The 19975-nt window shown below is 42.4% G+C and overlaps 1 protein-coding gene across 1 annotated transcript in view; it reads left to right on the top strand.

The window, feature by feature from the left end:
• LOC117366892 (mucin-19-like) overlaps positions 1 to 19975 on the top strand; it is a 200096-nt gene that overhangs the window by 119667 nt on the left and 60454 nt on the right. Inside the window, exon 82 of the mRNA XM_033958868.1 lies at positions 12074 to 12106. Coding sequence (XP_033814759.1) covers positions 12074 to 12106 — 33 coding nt within the window. The remainder of the gene's footprint in view (positions 1 to 12073; positions 12107 to 19975) is intronic.

Here is a 19975-nt window from a genome sequence, read left to right as displayed (position 1 = left end):
TAAATTTTTGCAAATCCTGTTCAAGTCTTAAGTATAAAGAAAGAGAGTTCCAAATCGTTGGGGCAGTAACCGAAAAGATAGAAGCACAGCGTGTTCCGATAATTTTTAAAGAGGGAACATTTAGAGTCAAAGACGCCTTTTGGATGTGGGAGGGGCCAGCAAAGTGATGGACTGGACACCCAAACATGGCAACAGAGTAATGGGGCACCTTGCAGGGCACTGCTGTGAACTTCACAAAAAGGGTGCCACATAAACATCCCCCCAAACTCCCTTATAGGTCATGGTGAGTCCCCCAAAACCCACTATACCCATCTGTCTACCACTCCAATAACTCTTATGGCTGCAGGTGCCACCTGTATGGCAGTACAGTAGGGTTTGGGGGGGTGCACATGTTTCACCATGAATGCAGTGGTTAGAGTGGTTTATGGGCCTGGGTCCTCCTCTCTAATATTCACTAGCCCATCTCCAGGCTACATAAGACGCCTCTGTATAGCTCTACTAGGCTTTCCTATGCCAGGTGCTGATGTTCTGGAGGCAGGTATATACGTTTTTGGATTTTTATGGCAGTGTGAGGAGGTCAGTCATCACTGGGGGAATGTGTGGGGGTCTGTACTTTGTGTCTGCAGTGGTTATCTGGTCACTTTTGATATCTTCTGGGCACTTAGACTTGTTTGAAGATTTAGTCACAACGTATAAGTTCCTTCTAGGAAGTCTCGTTGAACTTTTGATTATCACTGCAGGATGACTAACCCCCATTTTACTAAGGTGCGCTATGCGTTTTAGCGCACGCTAAATATACATGCGCACTAACCGCTAACGCGTCCATAAACTATCATGCATGTGTTAGTGTTTAGCGCGTGGTTAGCATGCGCTAAAACACTTAGCACACCTTTGAAAAAGGAGCCCCATTCCAGGTCGACCCACCTCCCGCCATAACCATTCCTTCAAAAATGCCCCTTTTCACTCTGGGCGTACAGCAACACTGAAAAGGCCTAAGTTGTTTTTATATACATCTAAAACCAGTTTCGATTATCGGCACTTGGGTGACCTATCTTTTTGATCATCTAAGTGCCGATTTAGGCGGGTTTTTAGATGTATTTCTGTTTCAATTAAGTACCTCTAAGGCCCTGTTTTACAAAGGTGTGCTAAGTGTTTTAGTGCAGATTTAGCACGCACTAAATCAACGCGTGCGCTAACCGCTAAAGTGTCCATAGGATAACATGCATGCGTTAGCGTTTAGCACGTGTTTAAAATAAAACACTTATCTTTATTTGAAGCACAGAGAAGTTCTTCTTGCCAATTGTCAGATTTTTGTGCACCGCTGCGGTTTAATAGCTCGCTATGTCATGTGCAATGTTGTCTGATGGGACCTGTTTTGCCCTTATACATCGGGCTCTTTCAAGGTAAGTTGTCTGTCTATCATTAGCAGTGTGTCAGCTGTCAGAATACAGACAACTTACCTTGATGTATAAGGGCGAAACAGGTCCCGTCGGAAAATGTCAAACATGACATAGCAAGCTGTTAAACCACAGCGGTGCACAAAAATCTGACAATTGGCAAGAAGAGCTTCTCTGTGCTTCAAATAAGTGTTTTATTTTAAACACTTAGACCCTCTTTTACTAAGGTGTGCTAACCAATCAGCACGCGCTCATCGATTAAGCGTGCGCTAAACGCTAATGCGTGCAATGTTAGTTCTATGGACGCATTAGCGTTTAGCTTGCGCTAATCTGGGCAGTCCAGCAGTGGGGGTAGGTGGGGGGGGGGGGTCCGGAAGGAAGGACTGGGCATCCCTCCGCCAGTGAAGATCACTCAGGTTCGAGGGGCTGTTCGATGGGACAGCCTGGGCCTCTGTCCTGCCAGTGAAGGTTTGCCTGTTCTGGGGGTTCCGGAAGAAGAGACTGGGCATCTCTCCTGCCGCGATTGTGGGGGGTGGACGGTCCACAATTCTCTTGTTTATGACAGACGCCGGTTAGAGAATCATGCTTTTAGGTGAAGGATTAGCCCCTCCTTCGCCTAAAAAGTCTTGTTTTGGGTGTATAGGACTTGCGCAATTTTGGGGGAATGTGTTAGGAATGTATTCTAAACATACAAGTAGTGGCGGTCTGGGCGATTAAACTGCTGAACGTACAGATAGGCCATTCTCGAAAAAAACCACATTTTGGATGTTTTTTTCTAAAAATGGACATTTCCCTGCTGCCTACGTTGTACGCCTAGGTCCTTAGACCAAAAGGGGACTTATCACTAAGAGGGGCATAATCAAAAACAACTTTTATTTTTTGGTTATCCAAAAAAAATAAGTTGCTTGTACTTTTACAAATAAGTTAACAAAACAAAAATAGTTTATTAATAAATAAGAGTGAATTAAAAATGTAATAAGATGCTAAATATATACAATCAAACTATACTGAAGGTTTTTGGATTGATGAGATATAAACTCCCATCCGCAATTTAAGCCTATAGTGATTGCATGATCTTTGGCGTGGATTGTTGAGATCCTTTTCCTTGTTAATTCAGACCTACCCCATTTTTCCCATAGACAATAATGAGCTGTACTCACAGAACTGCCATGCGCTGTGCCTGCATCAGTTTCTCACTGCAGCTGGTAATAAGGAAGGAATTTATGCCTCAGACAAGCAAGGGCTTATCTCTTTGGGCTGCCTTTAATTCAGGTTATACAACCTGAAACTCTGACCCCTTATGCTCCCACATGATTCTTCAGGGCAGAACACAGCTGAACTCCGCCACGCCTCCCAGTTAGTTGCAGGGTGAAATCAGCCTGCACTCAAGTGCCTGTCTCCCCAGGGTCAAGTACTACTTCCAGGGGACCTATCCATGAGCTTCCAATATGTAAAGAGCAGGTCAGACAGGCAGGTGCGCTTTCAAAAGTGTGACCCTTCTCCAAGGCAAAGCTGTCCCATTACTACTAGGAACTTCTTAGCACAGGGAAGCCTCGTAAACGATTGGATTTAAGGTCCAAAAATAACAAATCTAGTACAGAGCAGAGGAAAAGACACCTTCTCAACTTGCTTGTAGAAGTTAAGACTGAAGAGAGAGGCACTACCCAGGGAGACAAGGAGACAGAGCTGAGAAAAATGATTGATGCCTTCTACAATCCAACTCGCGGACTGAGATACTTAACCCATCCATAAGGAATCATATGCTATTTGCACAAGAAATTTCTGTTATTTTCCACAATAAAATGCAGATAATGAAAGTGACTTCAGAGAGAGATCTGGGGCCAGTGCGAGTAGCAAGTTGGAGGTAAGGGGCAGACAGGAGAGGTGCCAGTGCCTCCACCAAGATGGTACTCAGGGTGGTCTACACCCCTACCCCTCACTTCCTACACCACTGGCTACTTGTACTCTACTTACATATGTATGGTGACCATATTGCAAATGTACACATATCACTGATTAATAACGGAGATATCAATCCTTATTCATTTTTCAGATTGGAAGGGAAAATATGCACCAGTAGATTAAGGGGGAGAACATCGTTAATCCCTCCTGTTAAGCCCTAACTCAAATAAGCACAATTTACCAAAACTACAAGTGGCAAGGGATGCAGTAAATCCTGACTGATTTTTTAGGACATACACAAGCATTTCCCTTCTGATATAGGGAATGGCATGTGTTAGATTTTAGTTCTGCCCAAGCTTCATCCAAACCAACCCAAACATCACACCACCTTACAATCTACACAGTGAAGATATACCTGGCTTTCTGCATAAACTGGCTTTCTGAAAATGAGGTTTTACACATGTATGCAATACATACATATTAAATACAGATATTTACAGATAAAAATTACAAAGAGGTCTTCTAAAATAAGGGACTATTCATATTTCTAAAATAAGGGACTATTCATATTTCTAAAATAAGGGACTATTCGTATGTATTACTGTAACTGGTTTGTTTGTTTTTAATTAATTTTTAATATTTATACACCACTTATAACCTAAGAAGTTTACATTCAGGTACTCAAGTATTTCTTCTTAAATTCTATAGTTTTCTGCATTTTGTACCAGAAAATAGCTTAATATTTTCATAACTTTGAATTTTAACTTAATATCCTATTTTTGCTAGTACCCACTCCCTCTTCAGGAACTACAAGATAAGGTAATTTTCATTTCTGTATCTGATTCTTTCTTAACAAGCTCTGTTTTCTTTTAACTAATATGTTAATAGTTTCTTAAGTTAAAGTGAATTCTAATTACATTTTTTGAGGTATGAATTAAAGTCCTTTTCTAGGAACAAGTCAATATACAATTTCCTTGTAAAATTAATTGCATGTATTTCCTCACAATATAGTCAAATTTTATTTTACAGGCAGTCCCTAAGTTACAGATGTCCAAATTAAGTACAACTCATACTTAAGAAGGTGGTTGCGGTGCATTACTTGGGTAGTTATCCAGGTACCAGTCAGAATATTGTTGGTGGGACCATTGGCCTTGGATGGAGCAGGCTTCACAATGGGCTCCCTAGCCCAACAGACTGGTATCAGTCATCAGAGTCACCCACTTGGAGATTCAGAGTAGCATGCCCTTTGACAAATAGTCTTTCCGAGCCACCATTGTAAGCTGCTCCTTGCTGCCCCTCTCCACAGGAGCTGCAAATGAAGATACTGGCTCTGAGGGAACCACCCCGACAGGAGAGAGTCCTAGAGAGGTTTCATGTGAGCCCCAAAATTTTCTCCTTGAGCTTCTGTTTGTGTGGCTCTGGAAGAAAAAACATGACCCTGCGCCATGTCAAATATAATTCCTAGGTACTCCGACCTCTGGGTCATCTGTAGATGGCTCTTTCAGAAATGGATGATCCAGCCCAAACTCTGTAGGAGATCCACGATCTGTTGTATTGCCTGCGTACACTCCTGCTGGGATGGAGCTCTGATGAGCCAATTGTTCAGGTAGGAGTGTGCTTGAAACCCCATCTTCAAGAGATGCACTGCAACTTCCACCATTACCTTGGGAGCCATTGCTAGACCAAACTGATAGTTTTCCTGAAGAACATGAAATCTTAGGAACTTCCTGTGTCCCAGAAATATGGGAATATGAGAAAAGCGTCAGTCAGGTCCAAAAAGGCATGAAACTCCCCTAGAGCCACTGCCACAATAACTGAGCAGGCCATTTCAATATGAAAAAGACATATCTTGAGAAAAGCATCGAGTGCCTTGAGATCCAGAATGGGCCTCCAATCATCCGTGCCCTTCTTGGGCATGATGAAGTATAAGGAGTATCTTCCTCAGCTCGATTCATCATCAGGGACAGGTTCTACAGTCTGAAGATCCAAGAGTCTTTGAAGAGTCCACCCGTACTCTGACTTCTTTTTCTGGTTGACAGTTAGGGAATCCAGAAAAAAAGTCTGGTGGGGGATGAAGGAATTTGATTTTGTGTCCCACAAGTATGATGTCCACCACATATTGGTCTGATGAAATTTTCTCCCACTTCCTATGAAAGGCAGACAACCTTCCCCCATTGTATGAAAGGGTGTCTTCTGTCATGGCATGATTGGAACCTCTTGGAGGGGGGATTGATCCACACCCCCCAAAGACTGCATTGACTGTAACCCTGGAAGGACTTTTGGCTGGAGGTGCCCGAGGCATATGGACGTGAGTGGCGGGAGGATCAAAAATTAGTTCCACTCTCTCCAGCAGGGCAGAACGATCTGCTCTCTGGTAACGATCTAGGGTGGTGATTCACCACACTGGCCATAAGCTCATCTAAGCCTTTGCAAAAAGCATCTGTCCCTTAAATGGCAGTCTGCTCAAGCTAGCCTTGGAAGTCAAGTTGCCTGCTCACTGTCTGATCCAGAGCATTCTAAGGGCTAAAACCGCATATGCCACCACCTTGCTCACGTCCCTGATAAGGTCATATAAAACATCAGCAACATAATTAGCTTCTTCCAATACCAGTTGAGGGCAGATGCCCTGTTACACAGAGGTTACACACCACAGCCTGGTGTGACAGGCTTGTGCCGCAAACAGGGCAGCTGCTGCAGCCTTGATTCCCAAAGCCAAAGCTTCAAACTGTCTCTTCAGGACCATGACCACTTTGCGATCCTGGACATTCTTCAGCCTAACTCCTCCCTCACTGAGGAGAGCTGTGCGCTTGATGACCTGGGCCACTACAGAATCCACTTTCAGCTGTGTAAACAGCTGTTGGAATTCTGGGGCCATAGGACAGAGCCTGGACATGGCTTTTGCAACCTTTAAGGAGCTTTCTGGGATTTCCCATTGCTCCTGTCACCAGAGCCTTGATTTCCGGATGTGCTTGGAAAAATGAGGTCTAAGCATTGGAGTGGCTCATTACATTGCACTGGGAATTGGAAGGCCGAGCTTCTAGCTTCATTTCCTTAACCGCACTCGCAATAAAATGATGGACTGAGACAGACTTAAAACAACTGGCGTATCAAAGGATTGCCTCCTTGATTCTGAGAAGAGGCAGTGTGGACCAGGGACCCAAAAATGGAGCTGGAGTCATCCTGGACTGATTCAGAGTCCTGTGACAAAAGAGGTATGGATGTCTGTCTCAGCATGGCCATGGTCGGCAGAGTAGGAGTCACATGAAGTGAAAACAGTCCTTAGGCAAACTGCGAAGTGCTCACGGCTGCGCAGTATGCCCCAGGCCTGCCAAAAAAGGCTGTCCACATCAAATTGACAAATTCCAAACGAGGGGATACAAGAGCCATGTTGGACCGCCGTCTCGGCTTTCGTGGGATCCAGTACCTCCACACGCCAAACCGGGTTCCGAACGAGACTTTTATCAGAAATTTCAGACCCTCTCCAGTTCTAGGACCTGGGAAGACATGGCTTGGGCTAAGCATGAGACTCCCACCCTGCCCTCTTGTGTGCCATGGCACGAGGTACAGAGATGCTCCCCTGGCAAATTTTTTGCGCAATCCACACATGGATTCATGTCAGCTTACACTGAGGAATCCATCCCTGTAGGAATTTGTCAAAATCAAGGGGTTTTGAGGCAGATAGAGGCTTTAGAAAAAAAAGACTGATTTTATCTTTAAAAATCTAAGATGGCCATCATCAGAAAAAATGCATTAAAAATGGCAAAAATATGACGGTTTTGAAAAATAAAAATATGCTGAAATATGTTTTTTTGGGAGGCGAGCAACCTGAACCCTATCTTTAAAAACCCAAAAATTATTTTTTTCAGACCTTCCCCAATTTTCCCATAGAGAATAATGGGCACATAGAAACTAATGGCCCATTGAAAACAATGGAGTTTTACTTACAGGATTTGTTGGTGCCAGCCTTCAGTTAAAGGAAAGGATTTACTGCCTCAGAAGCTTCTTAGAAACACTCCAAACATGAAAATCTTCAGGCTGCTGGTCGAAGGGACCAAGACTTCCACCCCCATGGAACCTCGTTGACACAATGGAGATTCCCTTGCCGTAATCAGCCGATAGCAAAGAATCCAGTGCGATTCTCTAACCAGCACCTGTGACATGGGTGCCTGTTGGAGAATCGGGGTGGTTAGGCAGCTGTCCAATAGGACAGACGCAATTCTGTATATGATACCGTAGTGCGATTATCAGCTGCTGCTTAGGCGGTGGCTAAGATCAGTGTCCTATACAGAATTAACCCCTTAGGCTATTTTCATTATGTGAATCACTTTGCATTTATCCACTTTAAATGTCATCAGGCACATTGACTCTTGCAGGCTCCTCCTGCAACTCCTCACAATATTGTGATTTAAATTTTAACCTAAATATCCTCTGTTTCAATAGCACTCACCCTCATTATCAGGACCTACAACATCAAGTAAGTTTCACTTTTGTATCTAATTCATTTTTTAACTTGCCCTGCCAAACTCTGTATTTATACATGAATATACATACTTTTGTTTCGTTAAAGTTATTACGCTGACAGGTTAAAAATGCTGGGGCTGTTCTCCCTGGAAAAGAGGAGACTTAGAGGGGACATGTTAGAAACCTTCAAAATCCTAAAGGGCATAGAGAAAGTGGATAAGGACAGATTCTTCAAACTGTGGGGAACCACAAGCACTAGGGGTCACTCAGAGAAATTGAAAGGGGACAGGTTTAGAACTAATGCTAGGAAGTTCTTTTTTACCCAGAGGGTGGTGGACACATGGAACGCGTTTCCGGAGGGTGTGATAGGCCAGAGCACTTTACAGGGGTTCAAGGAAGGTTTGGATAGGTTCCTGGAGGATAAGGGGATTGAAGGGTACAGATAAAACTAGAGGTAGGTTATAGAAGTGGTCAGAAACCACTTCACAGGTCACAGACCTGATGGGCCACCGCGGGAGCGGTCCACTGGGCGGGATGGACCTCTGGTCTGACCCAGTGGAGGCAACTTCTTATGTTCTTATGAATAACTTGTTTCTCATTACATAAAATGAGAACTATGCTAAAACAGCAATGAACTGGGGGGAAATTATCAAAGTGGGCTAGTATTAAGATGGGTTATTTTTCTATAACTCTTGCTATTTAAGCACAAGTCCTACTTTATGCAACCTAGATACTAATAACTTGAGATAACAGTAAAATTGCATGTCTTAACACCCCTATGCTGCCTTTATATAAATCCAATTGTGTGGCTATATGTTTGAGGCAGTGCTTTATAACAATTACCAAAATAATATTGTGCAACCCGTTTTCATTAATATTAAATATCAAAGTTAATTAGTTGGATCTTCAGAAGTATACGTACTAAACTCTTATATCAACTTTAGAGAAACTGCAATCCCATTGTCATTGATCCACTTCTTTCTCTTGTTTTCAATATTACTTATCACTTTAAGCATTCATTTTTTACAAATTCACAAAAAAGTAAAACACTTATCTCTCTTTTGAAGATATTGTCAGTTATTGTTGGTTTGGGACTCCCACCGACGTTTCGTCACTAGGCTTTTTCAAAGCCGTCCCCTATTTTGCCACATTCCTCCATCAGACTTGCCTGGGTGGTGAAATAGGGGACAGCCTTGAAAGAGTTTAATGATGAAACGTCGGTGGGAGTCCCCAGCCGACAATAACTTCAAAGAGAGATAAGTGCATATACTTCTGAAGATCCAATTAATTAATGTTGATATTTAATGTTAATGAAGGCCGGGTTGCACAATATTAATTTTGTAATAGCCTTTATAAATATGGCATAAAATAAGGACCTTTTTCCATGTTGCATAGGCATTCTGTTATAAAATCAAGTCTGTAAAGTATTAGCAGTTTTCTAAAATGCTATTTTTATGCCTAATCATTGTTTTATTGGTGGAAATAGCTTTGAGAATTATCCTTCTGATGTCTAACATTGCTGTAAAATTATAATTTGAAATCTCTCTCCTTTTCATAGGACCATTCGACTATTAGCTAAACTATGTACTCTGCTTACAGACAGTTGATAACAAACTATGAACATCAAAATTACTGGTTCTCAGCCTGAGTTAGAGGACAGTTCCAGAATCCCAAGAACAAAAATCATTCTGGGAGTAAATAATGTGAACAAACAGTGATATTTTACCATTTTATTAATTTATTTCACGAACTTGTGCTGGTATTCAGGAACAGAATATTTGTTTCTGGTAATTAAAACATGCAAAATAAGAGGCCACAGGAAGGTTTGGTTCTCTCCTGCTCCAATTTAGAAAAGCCACAGCTAGGGCTGCCTCCCTTCCTGTTTGGCCCTGAGGAGCCACAGAAAACCATCCTTCCTTTCCACTCGGCCTGAGGAATCATGGGAAGGCCTGCCTGCCTAACCACCCTCCCCTCTCCCACCAACCAGAAAGTAATAGCAAACCATTTAATGTTTCTTTTCTAGAAACATAGGCCCCCTTTATCAACCTGTGTTAGAAGGTTTTACCACGGGCCGTGTCAATAAATGCTCCGACGCTTATTGAATTCCTATGAGCGTGAGAGCATTTATCACCATGGCCCATGGTGAAAACCTCTAATGCAGCTTGATAAAAAAGGTGGGGGGGGGGTGAATAGTAAAGCTAATTTATTGTTTTAACCACAAATTAATATCAGACAATGGAAGTCCCAAAAGAAAGTATAGTCAATAAGGATCAGTCTTATAGTTTATTTAAGTGGCAGCCAATAATTTGTTAAGGTTGTAAGAGATATGATCTAATATTCTGAAGTTAGAAGCAAGAATACAAGCAAACATCTGGAGGGTATTTCTGTAACAGGGCACCTAGGAAAACAGAGTATGGAGAGGATATTTGAAGCCTATTCTATAAAGAAGATTTATCTATATTAAGGTGCCTTCTGCTTTAGTAGTCCCAGTGGTTGTGCCGAAAACTCCATTATCAAGTCATTTTCATTCCTGTATCTAGTTCTCCTATAAATTTCTCTCTCATTCCTCTGACTTTGTGTGTTAATGCTAAGGCTGAATTCAGTTAAAGTGATCTATTCCAGACATCTGAGTTTTAATGTTCTTCACTTTCTAGGAACAACCACCACTTTAGGATCTAGCAGCTCAAGTTATTTACACTGCCAAATAATATCAGGATTATTTTCAGTGGTGGCAGTGAGCCTATATTTTTAAACACTAGCTGCTACTGCTGTTACCACTAATCACTTATATAGCTGTGGCGTTTAAAACAATATATAGATTCAGCACTGCCATACAGATAGGTGGAGGGGCTGAAGATATATATTTAAGACTTGTCACTTCCACTGGTTATACCTATAACTAGGAGGATTAATTTAGGACTGCTTTTTTGCAGAACTAGATTCAACTGCTCACCCATATGGATAGTGGTTGAAAATTTCCACCATACACCGTAATTATGCTTATCTCCACCCAGCAGTTAGAAACATTTCAGCAGCATTATTCAGAGAGTGCTGCTGAAAATCCACAGGTAAGGGACTTGTATGTTTAGCAGAAGCTGCTAAATGGGCAATCCGCATGTATGTGCTTCAGGCACTTGTAAAGAAATGTATGTATAGAAATATGCATATAAGGGTACACTTACCTGTGCTGTGTTAGCACAGCACCTAATAAACATTATTCTCTAATGGCCTGCATAAGTGGCATAACGATTAAATGAAAAGACCAGCACATATATGGGCATACCATATGTGGGACTCCCATTTATATGTGTAGCTTACAGATACAGTCATGTAAATACACTTCTGCTGCATTTCCACAACTGATATTCAAAATGAGTTAGCCAGCTGGGAACGGCTCCGTGCCGGCTAAATAGCACTATGCCAGCTATCTGCTGATACTCAGCAGGGAGATAGCTGGCTATCCCACACTGAATATCCTGGTCACAAGCTATGTCATGTGATATAACCAGTCAGCACCAATATTCACTAGCTGACCGGCTAAGTCTAACAGCCAGACACACCTGCTATTTAGGTGGGTCTATCTTTGCATGCTATGATGTAGCCAGCCACACCAATATTTATCAGCTGGCTGGCTAAGTCAAATGTGGCTGAACTTAGCCTGGAAGCTCAATGCTGGCAGCCGGATAAGGCCCTGTGATTGAATTTACGGGTATTACCACTGTCCACAGAAGATAGTCAGGCTGTCTCCCGCATTCTGAATATCAGGCCCACCAGGTCAATGGCTGGTGTTAAACTGCAGGTGTCCAAAGGTTAGGTGCAGCAATATCGGGTTCACTAGTATCTATAATGAATCTGGGCATTCAATGTGCTCTTATAGCATCGACGGCACCCAATCCCGGCTCATTCCAAGCGCAGAAAGCTCTTGAAGAATGATCAACTGTCCAAGGAGAACTACCGTTACAAGTAAAGCAACTCCCTGGACAGCTGATCCTATTCAGCCATACAGGTGTCCGTCAACCCGACGGCAACCCTGTAGACTTTCACTGTATGGAATGAGAGCCTATAGAATTTTCCCCAAATGTATAAGTTCTTTCGAATATAGGCCTGAATATTTTAGAAAAATTAAATATTATTTTCACAGACTATGCATAAGCTCTTTCCATTAACTTGGGAAACAGCTTACTGTATTCAAAGAACCAGAACATAGAAAGGAAATTGTTAACCAGAATTTATATGTTAATGTCTTCTGTTGTTAAGGCTTCTAATTCGAAAATAAATTTTCTGAGATATCCATTTTTTTCCCCCCTTTCTAGGAACAGCAACCACTTCGGCAACTTCATCAACAGGTTATTTCCACTTATATTTCTGATTGCTTTAGAAATCTCTCTTTATCCTCACACTATAGGAAGGACCATCAAATCGATGTAGGTTTTCTTTTTGTTGATTTAAATTCTAATCTATAAGCGCTCAGCTCCCAACAGGTTCACCAATCAATACCAGAAAATTACCAAAGCAGGTAAACATATTTCTTTACCCAATTGTTTCTGAACGCTGTGTATTTGCACTAAATACAGAATTTGACATTTTTGTATATGATTTTAATCTTTCACTCAATATTATGTAAATGACTCACAAGTACTACATTTTCAATTATCTATAATGTAAGCAGTATCTCAGGTCTGTGTCTATTGTGAGGGGCTCAGTACAGGGCTGCCCCTGGGCTTTCATATTTATGGCTTCTTTTACCCTAATGGTGAAGGGAGGGAAAGGGGGCTAGTCTCCAGGGCCTGGGCATAAGCTACCCGATATTCAGATTTATTCAACCAGTCAGGAATGGGCTCCTGGCTGGTTAAATAGCACTTAGCCAGCTACGCCTAATATTCAGTGTGAGATGGTCGCTGAATATTAGCACAGCGGCTAGCTGGCTATATCGCATGACTTAGCTGGCTATCCTCGAAATTTAAAGCTCTGGCCAGCTAAGTTTAGCAGCTAAATCGGACCACATTGGGCCAGATTCATTAACCTGCCCGATCGGGCCTGATCCAGGAAGGTCCGACGAATTCCCAACAAGTAAATATGCAGATGCGGGCGATCGGAGGAATGCCCCCATCTGAAGGCACGGATCACTGTTAAGCGATCCCCGCGCATGCGCAGACCATCTGTAGATGGTCTGCGCATGCTCTAGACCTCCGGGCCCGGCTTAGATTTTTTTTTTTTCTTTTTTTAATGTTAGAAGCCCGTGGTTTTAACCCACTTAAAAGCCTGCAGTTAAAACCAAGGGCTTGCACTATGGGGAAGGGTGGGAGTTGGGGAAGGGTGGGAGTTGGGGCAGGCAGGTGATCAAGGCAGGCGTTCGGGGCAGGCAGGCAGGCGTTTAGGGTAGTGGGAGAGTCCAGGAGAGTCGGGGCTGCAGGAGGTTTTAGGAGCCGTGACTTTTTTTTTTTTTTTTGCTTTTTTCATCGGGGCAGCAGGCAGGAGAAGAGCATGGGGCAGAGCAGGCAGGAGAAGAGCATCGGGGCGGCAGCCAGGAGACAAGCATGGGGCAGAGTGGGCAGGGCATGCAGAGAGCAGGGCTGTAGAGTCGGAAAGACGTTTTTTGACTGGTCCCCAGCAGTCGCTTCTTCAGGTGATTGGCCAGCCCAGTCGGATCTGAAATTTGGTGTTGTGAATCGCGTCCCAGCCTACTTTGCATGTGTTTCACCTCATTTGCATGCATGGATTTGAAGTGGATCGCAGGAGAGGTAAGTGAATCAGGTCAGTGGGAAATTTGATATTAAAGGGGTCGCAAACCGATCAGTACACAATCGGTTTGCTTTGTGAATCTAGCCCATAAATAGCTGGTCTATCTTTGGCCACTATAAACTTATCTGGCCAGCACTGAATATCAACTTAGCCAGCAAAATTTATAGAGGCTAAAAATAGAATGGATATTCAATGCTGGTCACCAGAAACAACGAACTATGAAGCTGTTTTTTGATCCTTTGCATTCTATTTGCATTTCCTATTTTTGCTATAATAGCATCACCTATCTTTAATTTACAGAGCTAATTATGTATAAACATGGAGTTTCTTCAGTGTTCATAAGAAAAATATTTCCTTGGGAGCTTTTTATGACCAATGATAGCTCCTTACAAGAGTATTTCCAGGAACTCTTGAGGTCTTTTCTTTCTAATATATATAATCTACTAGTAGTGAATTTCCTTTTCTATTGAGGTTGTATACAATATTGCTTCCAAAACTAGACACAGAGAAGTCAACATTCATCAGTGGTGATGGTGACCTTATTAAATATTAATGTGACCACTGGCAAATAACTATGGGGGAAGGGGTAAAACGCGGACCTTACGGACCTCACGGATCTAAAACCTCACGTCCTTAAAAATCTGAGGTCCGCCTTTTAGCTTGTTTTATCCAGACCCTTATTCCACCGCTTTCCCTGCAGCTCAGGCCCCCGGCTCTGCCTTCCCTAATGGCTAAGGAGGGAAGAGGTCCACCGTGGTTTTTGCTAATTAGACCGATTGTCCCTTCCTCCAGATCTCTCCCTCCGCACTGATTCTGAAAGTCCCCGTGATATGACACTGGATGGCAAATAGCTGGGTTTGGGAGGGGGGGGGGTTAAAAAATGTGTGCAATGGTCTGCAGTGCATCTGACCTCGCGGACCTCACGGATCTGAACTGCACAATGCACATCCTTAAAAATCTGAGGTCCGCGTCTCTTTTAGTCTCTGGCTCTGACAGACCTCTATGACATTTTAATCGCTGACGGATCCTAATGCTTTTCCATCCCTATGCTGAGACTAAAAGTGGCACAGACCTCAGGGCAAAAGTTTTGCCACTAGTCTCAGCTTAGGGAGGGAAAAGCATTAGGATCTGTCAGAGCCAGAAACTACAAGTGGCACAGACCTCAGATTTTTAAGGACGTGCGGTTTTAGATCTGCAAAGTCCGTAAGGTCTGTGAGGTCCACGTTTTACCCCTTCCCTAACTATGGGAGTAACAAAGTCACCACTACTGCTGCAATCTCTTTGAGACCTGCTGTTCCCACTCAGCAGGCCCAAACTTAACACGTATAGGTCAATATTCAAAAGCACTCATCTGAAAAATAAGACCTGCTATCTAGACTCTAGACAACATGGTTTTACTGACTGATTTCTTTGACTGGATAACAAAATAGATGGATATGAGGGAGTTCTCAGGGAAAAGAGTAGATAGTGAATGCTGTGGATGGGTCATTAGGCCTTATCTGACATCATGTTTCTAAGTTATGTTCACTGAGGCATTCAGTAGCACTATCCAGATGTTAGGGCAGTTCCAGGATTTAGGCTGTCTTAAATTAACCTGAAAGGTTTTCAAGATGGTGACTTGAATATCATCACTTTCCAGATGAGATAATAAGTGCTGGAACTTATCTGGATATTCAGCACTGGACACTATCCAGATAGTGCCACAGAATATCTGGATATATTTTGACTTTCACTGCCAGCATTAAAAAAAAAAAAAAAAAATCATTGACTATGAGTTCAATCTAGATAGAAGCTAAAAAATGCCATTATCTGGACAATTTTGCAACCCACACTTGCTCAAACTTCCCTTTACCCTTGTGCTATACAGATAGATGGATTTTCTGCCCAGTGCTAGTCCAGTTAAGGATAATTTTATATGGAGGTGTCTGGTTTTAGGAGTCAAGTAGGTGCCTACTTAGGCATTGGTTTATAAAGACAGATGCGCCTATTGTCCTTAGAAAATGCTAGTGTAAGAAGAAGAAATAACACTTACATAATAGCCATGGACATTGGAGCAGATATAAATTTCCATGCCTAAATCATTTACGTATGCGCATAAATTAGCATATTTTATAATATGTGTGCATACTTGTGAACTCTGCCTACCGTCTGTCTAGATTCAGCTCCTGTACATGCCTACCAGCAAAAATAAGTGGCATCAAATCTTTTTACTATAAAACAGCCAGTTTTTCTTATCAGTCATTTATATGCATATGTGGCTGCACATGCACATAAATGGCTTTATAAAAATTCATGGATATGCAAATTACAAGTTCATAAGCCACCAAAGGACTACTGGCCCACTAAGATTTCAGAAGAGATTTTATCAATGATTTGTACATTAGCACTTTCTCATTCCTCTGGCTCTCCCCACTGCCTTAGATTGGGGGTTCTCAGCCCAGTCCTCAGGACCCACCCAGCCAGTCAGGTTTTCAGGATAACCACAATGAATATGCATGAGGCAGACCTGCATAAATGGAGGTAGTACATGCAAATCTATCTCATGCATATTCATCGTGGATATCCAGAAAACCTGACCAGCTAGGTGTGTTCTGAGGACTGGATTGAGAACTCCTGCCTTAGATCATAGCAAAAAGGTCAATTGGGTCCACTAAGTCTGTCCATTGCATTTGTCACTGCAGGTTTTCCATGATTTGTAATCATCTCTGTCCTTCCCCTCACCCAGTGGTGTAGCATGGGGGGAGGGGTGGACTGCCCCGGGTGCTGGATTTGATGGGGGCGCTGGTGCCTCTCCTCTTCTTCCCCCTCCCCCCCGGTGATGGGACAGGATGGGTCTTTGCAGGGCACTCCTTTCCCCTGCCACCACAACCTCTTCAAATCTTCACCAGCAGCGAGCAGGCTAACCTACGTGCTGCTCGCACCGCATCAGCCCTCATTGACATTACTTCCTGTTCACAGGGCCAGAAGTAAGGTTCAGCTGTCAAAAGCAGCAGGTATTCCAGCCTGCTTGCTGCCAGCAAAGATATGAAGAAGTAACAGGGGGCGTAATGATGTCAGGGCAGCAGGGAAAAGCACTGGGCACAGTGATGCCAGGGCAGTAGGGAAGAGCGCATCAGCAGGGGCATAAAGGGAAGCAATGCCAGGCGCCTCCGCCCTGGGCATCAGCTTCCCTCACTACACCACTGCCCTCACCTCAGTACATTCCTTTGGTGTTTGTCTCATATATGCTTGAGTTCTGACATTTTTATCGATCTATTTCCACTAAAAAGCTGTTCCAAGCAACCTCCATGATCTCTGTAAAAATGATTCGCTCCAACTTAGATAGTATAGTAGCGCTAGATAATATATCAATGCTTTATAAATTCTTTCTTAGTCCAGTTTCTTTACAACAGTACATCTTAGGAATTCAGATATCCACCCTTATCGATAGATACAGGTGGTGGGATTCTTCATGATTCCAAGTCCTATTTCCCAACTATTTACTTATTTCAATTATTTTGTATAAATATAATTAATAATAATAGACTTAGCTTATTCAAAGTCCATTCCCCTTCCCGACGCGTTTCGCTGAACTTTCTCAAGGTCGGGGGAAGTGGACATTACAGCATAGCTTCTCCTAGTATAACCAGCCATTCAAAGTCTATTATTTATTATATTTATATGAAATAATTGAAATAAGTAAATAGTTGGGAAATAGTACTTGGAATCATGAAGAATCCCACCACCTGTATCTATCGATAAGGGTGGATATCTGAATTCCTAAGATGTACTATTGTAAAGAAACTGGACTAAGAAAGAATTTGTAAAACTCCGTAAAAATGAGCCCTCCTTCACTTTATGGAAAATGCAACCTTCTAAACATTATTGAAACTTACTATACATTTCAATATTAGTCTCATATTTCTCCTATGTCTTCTTTCTTCAGAGAGTACATCTTAGTTTGGTTTAGCCTGATTAAAGTTTTTCCCCACAGATAGAAATAAGATTTTTAAAAAACCTTAGTGAATCAGGCCCTATATGTATGGCTAATAGTTTCACCCCCATGCAACGCTTTAGGCTCTCTTTCACTAAGGTGCGCTTAAACGATTAGCGCACACTAATCAAATTAGCATGCGCTAAACGCTAACATGTGCATGTTAGTCTATGGAAGCGTTAGCGTTTAGCACGCGCTAATTGGTTAGCGCACCTCAGTAAAAGAGAGGGTTAGTGGACAGCCTTTGAATTGCCTCCATCATTGGGATGTCATTTTTGGGCTATGGTTTCCAGATTCACATACAGTTTTCAATGCGGGATCTCAGCAGAGATCTGTGCAAAAACAATATTATTTTCCTTCTTATACTAGTACTACTGCTGTTTATGTACCTAGATATATAGCACAACTAATTTTTCACAACTGTATTGCACCAACTATCTTGAGGTCACCAGGCGTCTTTCTTCTTTGGTAAATGCTAGTTCTTCCCCTCCAAAATTATACTTAGGTCTTGAATTTCTACATGTCACATACATGATTGGCTTTTATACATTTTCTTATGGAAGTGCAGAATGCGGGAAGGGGTAAAACGCGGACCTCACAGACCTTACGGACCTCGCGAATCTAAAACCGCACGTCCTTAAAAATCCGAGGTGCGTGCATTGACAAGTCCGCCTTTGCTTTCCCTGCAGCTCAGCTCAGGCCCCCGGCTCCCTCGCGGATCTGAACTGCACGTCACATCCTTAAAAATCCGTGGTCCGCGCCACTTTTGAGGTCCGTGCCACTTTTAGTCTGGCTCTGACAGAGCTCTATGACAATTTAACTCTGACAGATCCTAATGCTTTTCCCTCCCTATGCTAGGATCCGTCAAAGTTAAATTGTCATAGAGCTCTGTCAGAGCCAGAGACTAAAAGTGGCACGGACCTCAAAAGTGGCGCGGACCTTGGATTTTTAAGGATGTGTGGTTTTAGATCCATAAGGTCTGTGAGGTCTGCGTTTTATCCCTTCCCATTTTCAAAGGATAACTGGCCAGAAATGTCTCTTGGCTGACTTAATCACTTACTTGTGGCTAACTGGTCACATCCATCACAGCACATAACCGGATAGTGCCACTGAAAATGTCTAGTTATCGCCCAATACAAAACAAATATATGGGGGGTATTCTGGAGGCAGAGTTGGCACTTGACCGGCCAAGGAAACTATATAAATAGGGCTGCATAAAAATAAGTCATATCTTTATCCAGTTTGCCATAGCAGGTTAAGTACTTAATATCACACACATTTACACTCCCTCCCTCCCCCCTTTTACAAAGCCACACAGCAAAATCCGTGAAGCCCTTTAAATCTCTGTGGGCTTTGGGGCAGTTACCGCAGCAGCCCACACTATCAGGCTTTGTAAAAGAGAGGATCAACCCAAAAATTCAATGGCAGAGTCTAGATATGGCCCAGCACTGAATCACTGAGGATAACACTGGTGGCGGTCAGCAAAATGCTGATAGCACTGTTGAATATTGAGCCAAAAGAGTCTAACTAATATACTATTTGATTTGAAAATAAAATTACAAATACTAAATTTTAAAAATATAGCTGTATCTTTCAAGCATTATAATGCCCTTTTCAGACAGACATTTTTTGTCCAGCTGTGGGTTGCTGTAAAACTGCTGAACATTTAAATATCCAGCACTGTATTCTATTAATCTTCACTTTTGAGAAGATGCATGATATCCAGTGTGTGTATTTCGATAAGTGTGCAATGCTTCTCCCAATGCATGGGACTGCCTCCAAAACTCCCCCTTTCTCGTGCGCTTGGGATTAGATTTGCACAGTTATTTTTGCTTGCTTCAACTTAGACATATTTGGCACTTAGCAGAAAGGTTCTGCTAATGGCAGCAAAACAGGTAACCCGTCCAGCTGCACAAGATATGCCTCCTTTTACGAAACTGCAATAGCAGTTTCTAGCGCGGGGAGCTGTGCTGAATGACCCGGGCTGATCTCGATGCTCTTAAGTCTTGCAGAATGGGTGTCAGTCTCTGGTCTAGCTTGTAATTCAGCAGATATCGGAAGTTTACTGAAAGCTGAATTGCAAGCTAGACCAGAGACTGACACCCATTCTGCAAGACTTAAGAGTCTTTCGCTGTTACCATTTGGCTTCCTGAAGAAATTTTGAAACGTGGCACGTCGAGGCCAAAGAACTATACACAAAAGATAAGTGCTTTTTCAATAATACAATCTTTCAAGTCATGCAAATATAAAAGTGTGTTAAGGTGGAAGTTTTGCAATGATTGGGTGGTGAGGTGTTTTGGGGACTTTCTGTCCCCTTTTTCCTCCATGTCTCTGAGCACAATCTATCCACTGATTAAAGTATAAGGAATATGGAGTTCCAAGAGGATTCCTAAGAAGTTAAAGCAATTACACTAGCGTGTTTTTTGTTTATTTTCTTGAATTTTTTCACGCTGTTTGATTTTTGAAGTTATTTTCCTCCTGTGTAGTTTTGACTATGTTT

Source organism: Geotrypetes seraphini, chromosome 9, assembly GCF_902459505.1.
Source record: "Geotrypetes seraphini chromosome 9, aGeoSer1.1, whole genome shotgun sequence".
In the NCBI taxonomy this organism is placed as follows: domain Eukaryota; kingdom Metazoa; phylum Chordata; class Amphibia; order Gymnophiona; family Dermophiidae; genus Geotrypetes; species Geotrypetes seraphini.
Note: the sequence above shows the minus strand (reverse complement) of the source record. Positions and strands in the feature narration are given on the sequence as shown.